We start from the raw sequence: 20067 nt of genomic DNA on the forward strand, positions 1-20067 counted from the left end.
TGGATTCAGAGTCTATATTATGTTAAACAATCGATACATGAGTAGTGCTATTTGCGCTATCCAAGGCACAAAAGTTAAGCCATTCACTCAAGGGGTTGAGCGATGAAATATGTGTTTGTGTTGCATAAAACTCAACAAACTATGATGTGGTTAACATGATCTAAAGGCTGGTGCTAGGTTAGATCATCTCTATAGGTGGTTCATAGTGAACCACATGTTTAAACCGTATTTGTGTTGCCGCACTGTCATATGATGGATGCTTTGCATGGAATCCATCATCCGACAAATTTTGCTACCGTACTATTTTTATCACATCCATCATAGAAGCTCCCACCACCATGAAATGTCGGCAACACCATGCGCGGTAGATTACAGAAGCTTCTAATTATTTGAAAATCAACGGAAATCTATTGTTTTGAGTTGAGCCCTTGATTTGATTTTTTTTTGCAAATTCATGTCATTTTCATGTGCTTTGATTTAAAGCTTTTTCTAGGCGAGGACAGAACAACCATTTGAAGGGAAATATTCAAATTTATGCTTTGGTTATTTCTTCATTATTGTAGTAATGGAAAATTGAAATCCTTTTTATTTTTGGATAGGTTCAAGCTTTGTCTCACCTAAGACAATCTAAATCCATCACACATGCCCTTTCTAAACCCGCAATTGCCCAACTGCCCGCTCTTACCTAGTCGATGCAGCCATGGTTGTCATGTTGCCCTAACAGAATCAGGGCATGCCTCCATATTTGAAATCAACCAAAATTACATCTACAAATCAATATATTGAACAAAATTATGAGACAAATCAACATTCAACACACCTGACCCCTGTTTTCGGATTATATAATCTAAATTCCTAAACAAGTTTCCAATGATATAATCCAAAATGAACCGGCACCCATAAATTAATTTAATAACAAATACGTGATGAAATATGAGGTAACATTTTGTTCAGTGGTTAAAAATGGTTGAATTGCGATGTAATCGACCAACTTAAGTTCAAGAATGGAACAAAATGTCATGGTTTGGATTTTGGATGGTTTGGGAGTAGTTTAAGTCTTGTATTGTGCACTCTTTTCGCTTCCTTTTGCTACAAAGTGCACGCTTTTTGCTTCCTTTTCAGACCTCTTTTGGTAATTGATCTTATTTTTAATATGTTTTGGTCCTTTTTCTTTTTTAAAAGATTCACAATTTAGTCCTTTAGTTAGAAATCATAACATAAGTTAATGAAAGTTTAATATACGACAATTACGGTGTCAATGTAAACCCGTGTAGCATAAAAAGAGGGGGAAAACTACGTCGTTTTTTAGAAATAGTAGGAAGGAATTGGAAATAAATGAAAACAAGAACATAAGACCATTTACAATGGTCTGTTGAATGTGAGTTTCAACAAGCTTTTCCATTCCAATGGTATGTTTAATGGTGTGTTGAATGTGACATGGATGAGAGAGAGGTTGAATGCATTCAACACAGTTGAACCCTGCCGGATCTGTCACGTGTCTCGGCTTAATTGGACCAAATATGGCGTGTGTAGTACACGCGCAGACAGGATGCGTGAAGTGCAGATTACGGAGAGAGAAGGAAAATTCTGAAATGATGGGGGACACGTGTTGCGATTATATTGGTTTCCCGGTTTTTAAAAATTTTAATAATTGGAAATCAATTATTTTGTTTTAAAATAATTTAAAAAAAAATAAAAATACCAAAATTCATGATTTTTTTTTCTCTATAAATAGAGACTTGGTTCATTTGATTTGGACACAGGAAAAAAACCAAGTTTTTTCACTATCTTCATCTTATTATTATCTTTCTATATGTATTTTAAGTTAAGAAAAATAAAAATAAATTATTTAAATAAATTTTGTTTTTACAAAAAACAAAAAAATAAATTGTTAAGTGTTTCTTTATTTTAATTTAATTATAATCGATAATTGTAATTTTATGTAATTATAAAAACAAAAATATAAAATTAAATAAGAATAAGAAATAAAAGGTGGTGGGGTAGAGTGTTGAATGAAAACAACCATTGGAGAGGTAAAAGTTGAATGAGTGTTGAATTAAGAGAGAGAAAATGATGTGGAGTGTTGGGAATTGAAAAAGTGAGTGTTGAATGTTGTTTAATGTTGGTGACCATTGTAAATGGTCTAATAAGCATTTGAAAAAGATTTGATGTGATGCCTTTGAAGGAAGGAATTAGAGATAAATGAAAACAAGAACATAATAAGCATTTGAAAAAGATTTGATGTGATGCCTTTGAAAGAGACTAAATTTCCACAACGCGTTTCATAAGTTGAAAGAGATTAAAGTTAGGATACTATTAGGATAATTATATAATGATAAACCACGTGGATCTTTTTAAAAAGATAAATAATTAATATGGTTGTTAAAAATAAGATAAAGAACTTAAAAAAAATTGCCGATTCTAATCCATTCGTTAAATCCAACGTTTTATAAGCTGCCACGTGCCCCTATGTGAAATCCAAATGCATACTCAAACCATTGAAATTTGATTCAACCCTTTTGAATTGGATCAAACCTGCTGCCTAAATTTCGGTAAAAAAAAAAAAATCCTGCTGCCTAAGCTTGTCATGAGAAAAAAATGGGCATGCAATGATCCTGTGATGATTTCATTTCACTTTTTTTTTTAAGGACACGTGGCAGAGTTTAACGTTGGTTATATCCTGCTGCGCGAAAAACACCCTCCCTGTATTTCCGCGCTCAGGGACGGATCTATTTAGGGACTATGCGGGGCTAAAGCCCCACATCTAACTTCACTATTTTTTTATTATAAATAAGGGTAGTAGTTATTTAAGTTTATGAATATGTAACGAGTACTCAAAGTAGTCTCTTAATGTATTAAAATTTTAAAATAGTCTATGAATTTGCCCTTTGTTAGTCAAAATTGTCTCTGAAGTGAAAATAAGTAAGTATATTGAAGGACTAACATAACAATGTTAACGAAATATTTTAATGTTAGAGAGTATTTTGACTAATGAAGTGCACAATCATATACTATTTTGAAATTTTGATACATTGAGGGACTATTATGACTATTCCTTACAAATTCAGGAACCAAAATGATTATTACCCTTATAAATAAAACACATTATGTTAAGAATAAGCACAACAAGTCAACAACCTTGTTTAAAACTTGTGGAAACAAATAAGTGGACATTTGCTATGATTTATAAGCTTTTGAAGTTGACTTTGCTCTTGTCTGTTGAACATGTTTTTTCAGCTATGAAAGTTGTGAAGACTATGTAACAAAATAGGTGATCGGTGGCTAAGTAACGGTCTTATATAGAAACATAAGTTCTTTTAACAATTAACAATAATGTTATTTTAGCTCGTTTTCAATAAATGGATAGGAAACGATTTTCATTGCAATATATTATATCAAATGATGTTATTTCTTATTTTTAATATAATTTTCATTATTGGTTCTTTGAAATTTTAGCCCCACATGCCTAGATCCGCCCCTGCTCGTGCTAAAGGGTATTTGTGTGATTTCATAAGTTTTGGAAGTGGAAAGATTAGAGTCATCATGATTCCATAGAAAGAGAGAATACGACGATAGTTATCGGTGAATTCTTTCTTCTTCAAGAATTGGAGCCATGATTCCCAAAGCTGAAGGAATGCCTCAACAAGTAGAAACTTCTGCACAACAATCTAAGTACGTAAAGTTCTGGGAGGTATGTATGCATGCATGTCCACATATTCAACTTGATCTCTCTCTCTCTCACTAGTAATAATAACAACAATCGCGCACAGTTTCGCTTCAAATGTGCCTTAATTTTATGTATTTTAAATGTGCCTTAATTTTATGTATCTCAAGCCCCTGCACGTAGCTACTGATCTTGTTTGCTTCAAATGTTCCTTAATATGTATTTTGAAAGAGGAGTGCTATGGATACTCTTTTTAACACTCATTTTCTTGTTGGGTGAAATCTATGTGGATACCATACATTGAAAATGGATCTTACATAAAGTGGTGAGACCAACATGAGTTTCCCCCATAGAAGAGTGAGTGTTAGAGAAAGTACCTCTCTCTTACATTGTAACTTTGAGATGTTCTCATATCTAATTGAAATGTTCTTTCTAAATCATACACACACACACACACGTTCAATTATTGAAATTCATGCAGGGAAGCTTATACGGACTTAGACAAGGAGAGCCAGTGTTAATCACCAAACTCGAAGTATGTTCTCAACTGCCGGAAATAATATATACTTTTAATCTATTTCAGTTTTGCATTTTCATTTTTCCAGCTTACTATCATTTCACTGTATGACATTTGCAGTCTTACTCTTAATAACTGTTACTTATATAATTTTGTGGAAACTCATGTGTAATTTCTCTGTCGCAGGGTTACACGAGTTCTTCTGCCTCTGAGACGTAAGTTTCCGAAGTTTTATCTCTTCTCATAAGACTACTAGACGAGATTATATTGTAGTTGAAGTTTACAATACTTTTGCTCTAAATTTTTTATCAGTAGTATAATTTGGTGTTGGGTTGATTTTGGTCTTCAAGCTTTAGAGTCAGAATTTATGCTGTGATATTTTTTTAGATTAGTATAGTAGTATTTCTTTAAAATGGTTTTCTCTTCTTAGTATTGGTTAATTATGATTCATAAATTAATCTACGCTTAGATAGTTTTTTCATATATAAATAAATACTATTTTCAGTGTTATTAAATAGCAGCCACAGCGGCGCTATAACATAGCAGAATTTGGACAAACTGTTATTCTTCTGCGATACAGTATTTAATACAAAATTTTGCCGAATAGAGGCTAGATTGGCGTTATAGTACTATTGCTTAGCGGAATTTCAACAATTTCCACCATCTGAAGAAATAGTGATTTTATATATTCCAAAACAAACCAGAATGAAGAAATAGTGAGTTTATATATTCGAGAAGGACATCTGAACTAGTTTAGTTGTACCTGGTTAGTCTTAGAGCTAGCTAGTTAAGGGATGCTATCTGTACACAGACGTCTGTCATCCATAGATCAACCTGCTACAACAGGTAACCCTTTAGGCTATTGTAAATGCTTGAGTGTAGCTGAATTTGTTCAATTAATGATAAATAGTTTTCAGATCAAAAGCTAGTTAAGAAATTCTCTATGAATTCTCTCTAGGCTTTACATTTTACTATTGTGCAAAAATGGTTAGTTTTTAACGAGAGTCTATGTGCAGTGTACAACATATATTGGTAACAAAATAAAATCTGTTTGTTTTTTCGAGAGAGAAACATTAAACGATTAAATTTTAAGTCAACAACGTGTCACATTGCTTAATTTACCGTTTGAATTTATTGTTACTTCTACTCTCCGCCTTATGCTTGGCATGTCATTTGTTACAGACACAACAGCATCCTTGATTTCTATGTAAGTGCATTCTGTATTGCGTGTGAATGGAAGTGATAATAATTCAGTGGTTTGTTATTTGCAATTTATCTGTTTGAAAAGTCAATTCAGTTGGAAATTAAATTGTTTTTGCCTGGAATTTATTTTGTGGTTATCAATGTCATGGCGGATTTTGCATATAATGCTAAGTAAGCACCTTCCAAGAATAATTTCATATAATCAAATTTAAGTACCAACATCAATCCACAATAATAATTAATAAAAGAACTCAGTACCACAATTTTCAGTTTCGTAATTTCATTTTGAATTAACTTGATTGAGATAATAGAAAATTTCACTCTTAATTTAGGCATTGCTTCCTCCAATTTCATTGTAATGACCGAGTCTGTATTGTATTTTTCTGATTTTGACTTCTTTATCAGACCAAATCATATGATCAAACATTTTATATCCTCTTCTTAAATCATTCGTTTTACTAACATACACGATACTACCTTTATTGATCTTAGACTTGCAGCAAACTGGCCTCCTGAAATGCAAATAGTTCGGCTTATATCTCAGGATCACATGAATAACAAGTATGTCCTTATTTCAATTTGTATTTTTTAACAACTATTGGTATCTCAGGATCACATGATTTTTGTTCTGTAGCTGTGCTAATTTTATATGCTGTGACTAGGAAATATGTAGGAGAGTCAGATTTCCTAGTTTTCCGGGCAAGAAACACGCATGGTTTCCTTGGTCTTCTGCAGGAAAAGAAGCTGGTAGGTTATTTAAGTTTCTAATTACTTTTTTTTTTTTCCTTCGTTTAAACACCCTTGTCATACATTTAGCATTGTTTTCTTGGTTAGAATGTAAATGTTTTCCTTAATTCTCCCCCAATTTACTTCCCCTGTGTAATGAAATTGACGCGTGATACTGTGAGCATATCATTCCAATAACTAAATTCCTGTTGGTTCTGAACTAATAATAAAACTCGTGACCTGTAGAATATTAACTCGTAACAGTAGAGTTACTTGCTTTATTGGCAGTAAGGTTTTACATGTGTTACTTGTCTATACACTGGCTGTGGTAATGAACATATTATCTAATTTCAGTGTGCAGTTATTCAATTGCCATCACAGACGTTGCTACTATCTGTGTCAGACAAAGCCTGCCGCTTGATCGGGATGTTTTTTCCTGGGGTAACATATAGTTGTTGAATTTTCAATGTCTATTTTAAACCTCTGATGGGTTAGACCTTTGTTTATTTACTTGAAACCTTGAACGCAAGCAGGATAAGTTTGTATCTAAGTCACAATTATCCAGTCTGCAGCAGCAACAGCACGAGCACCAGCACCAGCAGATGCAATCACAACATACAACTTCTGCACAATCGAATTATATAAGCGTCTGGGAGGTATGCGTTTCTTTCTTAAACCTAGATTCAACTTTAACTCTCACCCTCATTTTACACCACTGTGTCTACAAGTCCTTTAAGAATATCACTTTGTTTTAGTAAAGCTTAGAATTTATTTTGTTGATTAAATAGCCTCACAATTTTTCCATCCGCCATTCATTTTGTTTCGCACCAATAGCTAATCTTGGTAGCTTTCAATCATTTATGAATGTTATAGTAACAAATTTTTGGATTTCTTTAGCATGCATCAGTTCTAAATGTTTAATAATTGAATTTGAAATTCATGCAGGGAAGCTTATTAGGACTTAGACAAGGACAACCAGTATTTATCACCAAACTCGAAGTATGTTCCCGACTGCCTGATAAAATATATTTATATATTTTACATGTTTTAAACTATTTCAGTTTTGCATTTTAATTTATCCAGCCTATCATCATTTCCCTATATGGCCTTTGCAGTCTTATTCTTAATATTTGTTATTTATACTATTTTGTGGAAACTGTCTTGTTTTTTCGACGTGTAATCCTGATGTATAATTTCTGTGGCAGGCTTACAGGAATTCTTCTTCCTCTGAGACGTAAGATTCGGATGTCGTATTATCTCTTCTCAAAAGACTAGATTATATTGTCGTTGAAGTTTATAATACTATTGATGCAAAATTATTATTATTATTAGTATTTGATGTTGGGTTGATTTTGGTCTTCAAACTTTAGAGTCAAAGAATTTATTCTGTGATATTTTATAATAAGTGAAATAGTAATTCCTGGTTTGCTCGGGAAAATTTTCTTAGTACTGATTAACTTTGATTGATAATTAATTTATGCTTATATATATATATATATATATATATATATATATATATATATATATATATATATATATTATATTCAATGTTGTTAAATAGAAGCTATACCGGCCTATAGAGTAGCTGGATTTGGACAAACTGCTGTTGTTCTGAGATACGCTATTAAGTACAAAATATTGTCGAATAGAGGTTATAGTGGCACTATAGCACTATTGCATTGCAGAGTTTTAACAGTCCATTATTTTTCGCTATCCGCAATTGACAACAATGATTTTATATGAGAAGAGGAAATTATAACAGGACAAATTATCTTCCCAAAGTAACCACAATGAGGTAAATAAACTTCAGACTCCCATATGAATGGACAGAGCAATCTCAGCAATTTATTACCTATGGTCCATTTCATTAAAGCTAAGCCTGAAATAGTGATTTTCCTATTGTGCAAAAATTGGTTAGTTTTTTTAAGAGATTCTATGTGTAATACAACATATTTTTGTTTGGTTACAAAATAAAACCTCTTTGTTTTTCCGAGAAAGAAAATTAAACAGTTAAACTTTAAGTCAATAATGTGTCACATTGCTTAATTTTCCATTTGAGTTTATTGATACATCTACTGGTCTCCTTAAGCTTGGCATGCGATTTGTTCTGGACACAACAAAGTCCTTACTTTCTAATGTAAGAGCATCCTGTATTGCCTGCGAATGGAAGTGATACAAATTCAGTGGTTGTCTTTTCTTGCATAGAAATGATTTACTAGTGTTCAGTGCTGCATGGAGTTATAGTATGGTGGATTTTGTGTCAACTGCCATGGGCCGCAATGACACGTTTTTATGGCGGATTGTTGGTGACAGCCTGAAACCGCCATCCGCCATTGATAGCGTGCCATTGCAGCCTACGGTCCCTAGTATAAAGAATGCCAATAGTGGCTGCAATTGAATAATCTATAAAAGCATTTTTTATACTAGAGGCAACTGAATAATTCTGCAGTGCCCCACTCTTCATTTAAAACAGTAAAGGTGAATTACTTATTATTATGGCATCATTTATTTTATTAAGTGACATTTGCATTTAATGCTAACTCAGTATCTTTGTAGAATAATTTCATATAATTCAAATTCAGTACCAACATCCATCCACAATAAAAACTAACAAAATAACTCAGTGATACAATTTTCAGTTTTATAATTTCATTTTAAATTAACTTGATTGAGAACATTAGGAAATTTCACTCTTTACGCATTGCTTTCTCCAATTTCATTGTAATGACTGAGTCTGTATTGAATTTTCCTGAGTTTGACTGCCTTATCGGACCAAATCATATCATCTAACATTTTATATCTTCTTAGTTCTTTCGATTTACCAACATACGTGACACTCAAACCTGCCATTTTCCATTTTTACTCACCACCTTTTATTAATCTCAGACTTGCAGCAAACTGGTCTCCTGAAATGCAAATAGTTCAGCTTATATCTCAGGATCACATGAATAACCTGTATGTCCTTTTTTCAACTTGTATTCTTTTAACATATTTTTGTATCTCAGGATCACATGAATTTTGTTCTGTAGCTGTACTAATTTTATATCCTGTAACTAGGCAACAATATGTAGGAAAGGTAGATTTCCTAGTATTTCGGGCAATGAACCCACATGGTTTTCTTGGTCAGCTGCAGGAAAAAAAGCTGGTAGGTTATTTGTGACTTGCTAATTTTGGTTTTCTTTTCATTTAAACCCCCTTGCCTTACATTTAGGGTTGCTTTCCTAGTTAGAATGTCTTACCTTCAAATTAAGGATACTGTGAATATCTCAACTCAACAACTCAACTCAACAACTCAACTCCTGTTGGTTATGAATTAATAATAAAACTCGTGACCGGTAGAATATAAACTCGTGAATCGTGATAGTAGAGTACTTTCTGTGGTTACAGTAAGGTTTCACCTGTGTTACTTGTCTATGCACTAAATTTGTGGTAATGAACATATTATCTAATTTCAGTGTGCAGTTATTCAATTGCCATCACAGACTTTGATACTATCTGTTTCTGACATAGCCTGCCACTTGATTGGGATGCTTTTTTCTCGGGTAACATATAGTCGAGAGCTTTTTACTTTCTATTTTAAATCTGTGATGGGTGGGTTACATTACACTGTTGTTTATTTACTTGAAACCTTGAATGCAAGCAGGATATGTTTGTATTTAACCAGCAGCAGCAGATGCAGCAAATGCAACAACAGCACCAGCTTTCACAGCTGCAACTGCAGCTTTCACAACTGCAACTTCAGCATTCAAAACTGCAACTGCAGCATCAACAGCTTCTTCAGCAGCCACAGATGGTTGGACACTTCCAAATGGTTTCTCAAGGACACGTTTCATCACAAGGTGCTACAAAGATTGAAGAAGGGAATTTGATGAGTTAGTTCATTCTGTCTAGTGTATGTTAAACAACCTATGCAATAGTAGTGCTAGTTACGCAATCAAAGGCACAAACTTTTTTATGCCATTCGCTTAACAGGTTAGGCATTGAAATAACTATATTTAGCTCTGGACACCATAAAACTCAACAAAAAACTGTGATATGGTAAATATGTGTTGGCAGTAAACCATGTGTTTAAACCGTATTTATGGCGTCGCACAATGCTCTACATGGAATCGATCATCTGCCAAATCTTGCTACTATACTACTTTATTGCTGCCAACGTAGAAGCTCCTACCACCATGACTTCGGCAACACCTTGTGAGATTAATCATGCAAGCTTCTGATTTATTTAAAAATCAACTGAAATCTATTGTTTACCTCTTGTTGAATCGAGCCTTTATTTTGCTTTCTTTGCAATTTTCATGTGCTTTGATTTTATGGTTTTTCTAGGCGAGGACATAACAACCATTAGAAGGCAAATATTTAATTTCATGCTTGATAATTTGAGACAATGCCACTCCCTTTTACTTAGGTTATTCATCAGTTGGAAGTTTGTTGTGAGCATATCTCCAAAAAATAAACGACCTGGAGGGAGGAATGAATTATTTCCATATTCGGCCAATTAAGAATGTCATCGGAATTATCAAAAGGAATAGTGACTTTTAAAGGGAGAGAGGAGAGACTTTATGTTTTAATTACCTCTGAGAGAGTAAGATCCCACTCTAACAACCTTATATGAGTATAAGGACACTAAAGGATTATGACCTTATACCCTTAGAGAGCGTGTAGCCTTATTGTGATCAGTAGGTGCAACTTGACAGCTGGAGGGACGTAACAATTCGACGAACTCATCACTTAAATAGAACTCTTATCTCATAACTGATATTTAATTGTCTTTAATTCAACAAGAAAATAGAGGGGATCAGAAAAATCCTAACCACTGCTAAGTTCTACAATAAAAAACCATTGCTAAAATCTCAACTGCTTTGCGTAATCAAACGAAACTTGCAACCCCCCCCCCCCCCCCCCCCCCCCAATTTACTCGCTTTTTATTTAATTTATTTTCTTATTAATAAATATAGCTAGTTGCCTAGTTGAAACGACAATCCTTGTGAAGACGTCTTACCTATCACTTTATTACTTGAAAACGGTTTTAAGCACTTGCTAACCTCAACAAGATCGATATCTGCAATAACCACCTTGTCGTTGCTATCCAAATTGAATGACTCGATTCTCAAAGAGTATCTGCCTCCTTCTGAACGGATAAAAGGAAAAACACTGGTTTTGTATTTTTCCAGCACAGTGGTAAGTATGTTGGTTTTTATCAAACAAATAAAATATCGCATCCACAGAGACCACACTTAGCTAACTTGAGTTTATATCGACAGATTTTTTAACAAAACTTTTATATAAGATTTTGGTGGTTTTAATCAAAGTAAACTAAATATATATAGATAGAGTTGCTCTGGAATTGAATTTTACCTATGATTCATGGAAAGTAGTTGATAGTCAATATTTTATGACATGTCAGCATAACACGGGAAAAGTATCGGTGTCGTATTTAACACGCTTAAGGCAAGGGCAATTTGGTAATTGCGCGTGAAAGGATATTTATTGGATTGGGACCAAAGAATATCCCATTATTCCTTTATTCTTCTCTCTCCAAAAGTTGGAAAAGGCATTTTCTCTCTTTCTCTCCTCTTCTCCATCGATCTCTCTTCTCTCCTCACCTCATCATGTCATCAAATCTTCTTCCTCAAGGTTCATGATTCAATTTCTGGTTTCCCTATGATTCTACAAGAGGTTAGTAACTTGGATTAAGCTTGTTTTCTCTTCCTCTCCTTTTTAGAAGATATTCAAGCTTAGGGTTTATGGTTTGGTGAAGTGGAAGCTTGAGCTTTGCTTATGTCATGGTTTTATCTCCATGAAGGGAGTGCTATGAAGCTTGGAATGGATTGATCTCAATACTTTCTCTCCTCAAGAGAAGTTTATGAGAAACTAGGGTTTTGGTTAGAAAGCTTTGGGTTGAAATTAAGATGATCAACAAGAGATCATGAAGCTTGGAATTGCAAGGAAACAACAAGATTAGAGTGGTTTGAACAAAGAAAGCAAAAGAGACCAAGAGCTAGGGTTTTTGGCATGCTTGAGCTTAGGACTTGGGGCTGCTATGTTAACCTTGTCTAGGTGAGTTCCTTAGATAGTTCCCACCCTTGGGAATATGTGATTCATGCTTGCAAGAAAATATATATTTATTTAGTGTTTATACATAGAAATTATTACCCTATTTGTATGCCATGCTTGCTTGACTTGTGAATACTTGCTCAGTTCATGTTTTACAGGTTTCTAATGATCCTAAGGGTCATATAGCACTTGGAGATGCTTGGTTTGAGGTTTTTAAGTCAAAAATATCCATTTTGAGGTTGCTGGACTGTCACAACTCGCCACGGCGAGCAAATAGCTCGCTAGGCGAGCTAGAGGGCCGAACAGGGGGTACTGCTCGCCCCCAACTCGCAGTTGCGAGCAGCTACTCGCCACGGCGAGCAAGCTTACTCGCGAGGCGAGTGGACAGTGCACAGTGCACTGTTTGCTTATTTCGCGTATTGTTGGCATGTCCCGGCTCAAGTTTTCTTCAAGTAGTCTTTTTATATATAAACCCCTCAAACCAAGATCCTAATTGTTAAAGTTGAAAAGGAGATTTTCTGAAAATAAAGCAAGTATTTGGCAAGTATATTCAAGCATGGTAAGCGAGAGAATAGTAAGACAAGAATCGGGTAGCAAGATAATTATTCAGGAAGGGAATGAAGTAGAGCCTTGACATAGCTTGTCAAGAACTAGAATAGTTAGAAAGAAATAGAATGCCATGCATTAGTAGTATGCTTGATAAGACGCGAGGTAATGTGAGTGTTATCTTCGCATAGAAGCTAGTGTCATACGAGTATGGCAAGACGTGAATCGATTTCATATCCATTCACAAAGTAAGTTAAGCAAGCATATAAGTTTACCTCTAATGGGATCGTTTAAGGATCTGAGGTATAAGAGATAGTATGTATAGATTTAATCTTCATACAAGCATAAGACTAAGACTTTCAAGAAAGAAAGAGTGTCATGTCTCTTGTTATCCAAATCGGATTCAAGGGGTTCCCTAAGGGGAATGGTTAAGCCGCAAGGGAGCCGAATTTCACTAAGTTAAGATGTCGTGACTTTTGTATACCTTCCAAGGTTAGGTACAAAAGGTTCTCCAAGGGGAATGGGGTAAGCCGTAAGGGACCCGCACGTTCACTAAGGGATTCCGGTGCGCTCTTGCTAAGCATTTCACCGGTAGTAAGGGATTAGTTTCCGGGGTTACTCCACTCGGGACTAATCCGTAAAATGAACTCAGATAAGTTGTTTGTTACACGCTAACATAATCAATGAAGCTAACTATGCATATCTATTATACATGTTTATGTTATGTCATAGAGCCTTGACGTAGATCTTCAAGAACAAGTAGAGACTTGGCGTAGTTCGTCAAGAAGTAGTAAATAGCAAGAATCACTTAGGTGATAAGAGATGTTATGTTGTAGATACAACATATTAAGCAAGTAGAAGCAAGTAAAGGAAGATATGCCGACCACGATCTTAGGTTTTCCCTACTCGTCCGGTTTAGAGTCGTGTCATGAATTTAGCAAGTGAAGGCCTTGATGCATAGTTTGTATCTTGGCATTGCGGTTTAGTTTCCCCTTAACCGCCATGACACGTATAGAAGAGAAGCCCATAACAAGTTAAGAATATTATGACGGCCCTAGCAAGCACAGCCGTCTAAGAAAGCAAGTCCCCATACACGTATAATCAACCGGCAGGTTGTATTGTAGACACGTGGTGACCGTAGGTTTCCCCCGTGGTTGCCATAGCCTAGGGTTAGGAGGAACTCACTGAGACATTATGTCTCATCCCAATCCTTATTTGTTTCAGATATCAGGATGGATTAGCAAGCTAGTAGCCGAATGGATGACGCGACAAGTGTTCGTTCGTACCCGCTGCTGGATGATGTGGATTTTAAAGGATGCATTTATTATTCTTTAGAAAAGTTGAGTTGTAAACTTATTGTACGAACGCATTTGTTGTATACGATATTCCTTCGAAGTGTTATTGTTGTAAAACTTTAATGTATCCAGTACTAAACTAATGCACATGCTAGACTTTCTAGATACGTCTAGTATGGGTGTTACATTAGTCCCTTGTCGGTATATTGTCCCTTCGGAATCAAGAATGTTCTTAAGAGCATAGCCCCTTCAATTATTTATGACTTTTTACAATAAATAATATTTTAAGATCATAGTCCCTTTTCGGTATAATAAGAATGATCTTAAACATATATATTCTTCTTCAATTCATGAAGAAGTTAGATGTTAGAATGGTCGTAGCACCATATTTGAGTGGTTAAAATACCATATTGATATTTGGAGATGTTAGAAATTAGAATGGTGGTAACACCATATTTTAGTGGTCTCAACACCATAATAGAGTGGCTATAGTACCATATTGGTTTCAGTATTAAAAGAGTGGTCTTAGTACCATATCGAAGGTGTAATTCTCGAACGGTTTTCTACAGTGCAGTAGTTAACCGCACAGTTGTAGTTGGGCTTGTTTTATCTTGGAGGCGGCGTGGTTGATAGTCTGCCTTGCACAATTTTGGGCAGTGCCACGAAACGTCTTAAAGAGAGCGATCTGGTCGTGACTCAACCTAGTAACAACTTCGGTAGAAAATAGAAATTGGAAAACCAAAATACGACCATTTGGGAATCTAAAAACAACAATTTTAAGACGTTTCGACTGCTATGTCTACCGAAGAAATTATTTTTTGAGGTTTCGTTGTTCCTAAATACAACAAGGATAAATCAAGCTATGGAATTACATCTTTTCGACTGAAACAATGAAGTGTTGCTTGTTGTTATAACAACAACACTAACGAAATTCACATAAGCTACTTTGAATCTATTTGAAATTTATTTTCAAAAATCAGAACTGCACTGTGAATAAATAACTCTAATTGCCAAGAGAATAGGAACCCCAAAAAGGTCCTAAGTGAAAATCAGCAGCCACCATCAAGAATTGACATTGGTTCACAATTTATTTTTAATACAATTGTGAGAAACCATGTCATATGCCCCGCAATTATATGAACATGTCAAGTGCTGCTTTGTAGCCTAACATGACTAAAGAAATTCACTTATATGACTAGTTAAATCATTCTAGTTGGTGAATTAAGTGAATGATGGATAAACATTAGCGCATCACGCCATATTTACTATGATTATGCTATGTTCAAAACATATGCTACTGCTGAAAATAAGAAAGTGTTGTTATCTTAATATATAATACGAAGGTTCACAATGCATGCCTAATATGAAAACCCTAAACCTAATTTATATCTCACAATTGCCTTTGTGTCCTCCTGCCTTTTTTGAGGGTTTTGAAAAATATTTATGAAAAAAATTCTCTCCAAAGATTCGAACCCATGACATGAAAAAAATTCTCTCCAAAGATTCAAACCCATGACATAAAAAATTCTCTCCAAAGATTCAAACCCATGACATATGGTTACTTCAAAGCATTTTGACCAACAAGCCACATACTGTTTTTGTGATAGCATTTGGCTTCCACTACATGATATCCAACATTAAACTCCTTTTTCTAAAAACAAATTAATTCTTTTTCCTTTCTTTCCAAACGGTTTTGAACCCTTTTTTCTCCTTCGCAATCTAAACTCAAAATTTTGTGATTTTCAACCATTTTTTCCCTTCATACAGTAACTTTTTTCCAAAAATTTGTTCATTGTTTAAACATGTCGACAACTAATGATATAGTCAATCTGATGCTTATATATGAAAATCGAAATAAACCATCTTTTTTACTTTATCTGTGTCATCTCTTTTTTTTTCAACTTCAATACACCATTTTTTTTTTCATTGTTCCATCTCCCACTCTCTCACTTCTCTGTTCACTATCACCATTCATTATCCACACCATCAGTGCAGTAACCAAACAATCATCACTAACCAACCGTCACCGTCGTCACCGTTAACAAACCATCGTCGCGGTCAACTTTCATCACGTCATTACCATCACCGCCATGACAATGACTCCGTCGCCGGCAGTGCCCTCTATCCTCTCTAGCGATCTCATCCTTGATGTACTTTCGTTTCTTCCTATAAGATCTTTTCTTCGATTCAGGTATGTAAGTAAGTGTTGGAAATCCCTAATTTCCGACCCCACCTTTGTGAAATTGCATCACCAGAAATCACAATCACAAACACAAAATTCACCCTTCCCACTGCAGGTTGAAGAATTCAGGTGGTGGTTGTTGTTATGAAAACAGACCAATGGCTCTTCTGCTGCTATCATCTATATTTAAGTTTTTTTTTTTTTTTTAGCTTTTATTTGTTACAACTATTGTTTTGTCTGTGATTCTTTATCTTTTATGGTATTAGATGATTTGTTGAGAAATTGAGAGTAACTAAATCATTGAGGAATTAAATAACTTCGAATTATGTTGTCCGTAGGAAAGAAACTAATAGAAGGTATGTATGTTCTCTCTAATCTGTTTCTCTAATCATGGTTGTGTGATATCTGGTGTTCATTCTTTTGCAAATAAATTTCCTGTAGCATCTGATTCAGTTAACTATCTATTTTGATTGTGTCTTATTTGGTTTTTTCAATTTTCAAACTTCCTTGAGATGGACTAAACATGAGAATGTTGTGATTGTTAATCTTTTATTGTTTATTTGATAAAATTTTGTCTACACATTTTCCAGATGGGGAACAATTGTTTCATTGTGCTTATAAAAAAGTTGTTTCATTGTGATTATAGTAGAACGTGCTAAAACTACTATTACTTAATTCATTTATTCCATTTGATTGTTCTGAACTTTTTTTTTAATTCTTACCTTTTGATGTTCTAAGCTTTTTTTTTTTTAATTTGTAGGTTCTAATGAAGGTGCACACAGTTATAGTTACTTGAATCTGAAGAGAAAAAGAGCACGAGTATTGAAAGGTCCACATTTCGTTACACTGGTATCACCACTTCATATCCGTTAAGTATAACTAATTTCCTAAATCTCTGTGAAGCGATAACTGACAATATATTTTCTCTGCAACATACTCTATTATACGATTGGAAAAAAGCATCAGATTAAAACCTTACACTGCAACTCATTGTATCTACAAAATGCATGCGATCAGTTCAGCTTATGTTTTAAAGTTTGGTGACTGTTAAAGCATAGTAGTTACAGTACACATAATATTTTTCTGCTAAACTTTGTCACTTAATGCTGAACAGGACGCTATTTGACATCTTAGTATAGTAAATTGCTGACTGATCTCTATTATGTTATCATTCCGAGCAACCTTCTATGAACAACGTACCTTATTATAATCTCATTGCTTATGACATTATTACCATCAATCATAACTTCATATCTGTTACGTATAGCTAATATTCTAATTTTTCAAGAAGCAAGAACTGATGCAATTATTCACTGCAAGATAATCTAAGAGACCATGTTATCTTATCCATCAGTGCATCTATTATCTTAAATTGCGGTGATTGTTAAACCAAGATTGCAGTTACAAGGCACAAAATGCATTCAAATAAACTTTGCCTTTTTTCTCCTAGAAAGGAAATTTTTCGACATCTACCCATAGTCAATTCATAACTGATCTCAAGTTAGTTATTATTCAAATCATAATTCTATGTTTCCCTATGTAGCGGCGAGTATCCAAAATGATTAAGATATTCGTTTCGAACAACTATTCGAAAACTAATCTTTGTGGACATACTACCATATATTTAATGTCAGTTTCAACACATGAAACACCTGTATTTGTTAGTATATGGTGGAGATGGTTCTCATATTTTAGATTGCGGCGAATTTTTGAATCATTCAAATCATCCTAAATACAATGTTGTTTACAAGGAAATTTTTCGTAATGTACCAGCATGATTTGTTCCCTTTTTTTAAGTTGTATTATTATTTTTAACATTGTATTTGCACAAATAGATTATGAATTAACAGTATAATTGAATATTTTGTTTGCCATCAATATGACCCGTGCGGCAGCACGGATGCAAGGTCTAGTAATATTATAACACCATTAAAGTTGTTGGCATTGGAGATATGAAGTAAGAAAGAATCTGAAATTCAGATTTCTACTGAATAAGACTGAGTTGAATCAGACTTAAAAGAGAGACTTGTGTACCATGCATTCTTGTGAAAAAGATTGCGCCTTTTGATGATATGTTTAAAACTAAATTCTCCTTATATTTTATAAGTTGTGTAATTTTAATATGTGACATATCAAAACTTGTTATGTGAACAAACGTTTAATTTTAAACTTGAGTAACTTGGACTTAATTCCAAAGTTATATGATTAGACAATTTTATCTTTTGTAGTCAAGATAAATGAACCAAAAGTTCATATAAATCAGTGTTTAGGGAATTTGAATCTCTAAATTTAATAAATTATGATATGTGAGAACTTGATGACACATAACCTAGAAATGATATTTTATCATATTTATTGATGACTGCGAATTTTGAAAAATAAAATTGATATGCTTGATTTGTTCAATTTCTTTAACGAAAATTGAAACTTATGTTGGCTAGAGTACCCAAGTCTATGAACAAAAATTCTAATTAAGAAATTTTTGAACAAAAGACAATCCAACTTGTCTTATTTTTTGAACTTGGGATTGTCTGACATAAGTTCGGATTTTGAACCCAAGAGAGTTAAACTCACTAGTAGAGCCTATGAATGTGTATTCATTGGGTATCCTATAATTAGGGAAGCTTATAGGTTTTATGACCTAAATGCTAAAGTGATCATAAAGTCAAACGATGTTGATTTCTATGAAGTAAGTACCCCCCTGTAAATTGAAGAATAGTGGGGGCACTACTGGGGGTAAACTAAATTCCCCTTATATATTAAGAACTAGAAGGGGCACTATATCTGATCATATTTCAGTAATCATAAATAGTTATGAAAACATCGTTCGAGATGTTATAGAACCTCGAAGAGGTAAGAAAGCTAGAATTGTTAAAGAGTATGAACTTGGTTTATGCATTGGAAGAAGATCCATTATGCCTTAAAAAACTATATCCTTAATGGATGTTGAATTTTGGCAAGAAGCAATATACGATGAAATGGATTCTCTAGAGTCTAACAAAACATGACACTTTGTTGACTTGCCTCATAGTTGCAAACTAATCGGTTGTATTTGGATTTTGGAAAAGAACTAAAACCTGATGGTACGGTTGATGAGTACTAGTCCCTTTAGCCGCTGTTCATAACTTGATAGTACTCCAAATGGATGTGAAAGTTGCCTTTTTTATGGTGAACTAGAAGAAGAAATCTATATTAAACAACCTGAAGGTTTTGTGATTCATGGACAAGAAAACAAGGTCTGTAAGTTAGATAATTCTTTGTGAGGTCTAAAAAGGAATGACATGAAAAATTTGACATTCTAATGTTATCGAATGAGTATAAAGTGAATGAAAGCATTAAATATATTTACAATAAATATGTAAATAATATTTGCACGATCATATGTCTCTATATGAAGACGACTTGCTCATATTTGGTTTAAAGATTCATGTTATGAATTATGTGAAATCATTGTTTATCAACAACATTGATAAGAAAGACCTAGACAAAGTTGATCAGTAATTCTTGGTTTCAAGATTACTAGATCAGAAAATAGAATTTTTCTGATGAATCTTATAAAGTTGAGAATATCTTAAGGAACCGTAATTATTTGACTGTAAACTTGCAAGTGTAAAACTTTTCAAGAACACTTGAGATGATGTTATACAAATAGAATATGTGAGCATCATTGACATTCTTTAGGTATGTCATTGAATGTATTAGACTCGATGTTGGCCATGTCGTGAGAATTTTGTTCAAGTTTACTAGTAGACAGATAAGAAGCATTGTCATGCTATTGAAAGAGTCATGAGGTGCCTTAAGAAGATTATGACTCTAGAATTACATTATGAGAAGTATCATATTGTACTTGAATGGTACAAGATACAAATGAGAAGTA

General features: G+C 34.0%; 1 protein-coding gene across 2 annotated transcripts; it reads left to right on the forward strand.

The window, feature by feature from the left end:
* The first annotated feature begins 3505 nt into the window (after positions 1–3505).
* Positions 3506–10403, forward strand: LOC146922296 (uncharacterized). 2 transcript variants are annotated; one of them, XM_085715289.1, is made up of 14 exons: positions 3506–3691; positions 4146–4199; positions 4368–4396; positions 5877–5945; positions 6047–6131; positions 6465–6551; positions 6644–6766; positions 7056–7109; positions 7316–7344; positions 7873–7905; positions 8997–9065; positions 9168–9255; positions 9566–9652; positions 9754–10403. In XM_085715289.1, exons 1-14 carry the CDS (start codon positions 3614–3616, stop codon positions 9985–9987), a joined length of 1119 nt encoding a protein of 372 aa, XP_085571415.1. In that variant the 5' UTR covers positions 3506–3613; the 3' UTR covers positions 9988–10403. The 2 variants fall into 2 exon arrangements, with proteins under 2 accessions (XP_085571415.1, XP_085571416.1); XM_085715290.1 differs by lacking the exon at positions 7873–7905 and having other exon boundaries at positions 9754–10235.
* Positions 10404–20067: the final 9664 nt, after the last annotated feature.

Source organism: Medicago sativa, chromosome 5 (assembly GCF_051527215.1).
Source record: "Medicago sativa cultivar Bolivia chromosome 5, Bolivia_mono, whole genome shotgun sequence".
In the NCBI taxonomy this organism is placed as follows: Eukaryota; Viridiplantae; Streptophyta; class Magnoliopsida; order Fabales; family Fabaceae; genus Medicago; species Medicago sativa.

What these genes read in the sequence shown, in the direction of transcription:
- LOC146922296 (XM_085715289.1), top strand. Translation starts at nt 3,614, where the DNA reads ATGATTCCCAAAGCTGAAGGAATGCCTCAACAAGTAGAAACTTCTGCA. An exon ending in AGTACGTAAAGTTCTGGGAG is followed by an intron (nt 3,692 to 4,145) that starts GTATGTATGCAT and finishes AAATTCATGCAG; the next exon opens with GGAAGCTTATACGGACTTAG. An exon ending in TATTTATCACCAAACTCGAA is followed by an intron (nt 7,110 to 7,315) that starts GTATGTTCCCGA and finishes TTTCTGTGGCAG; the next exon opens with GCTTACAGGAATTCTTCTTC.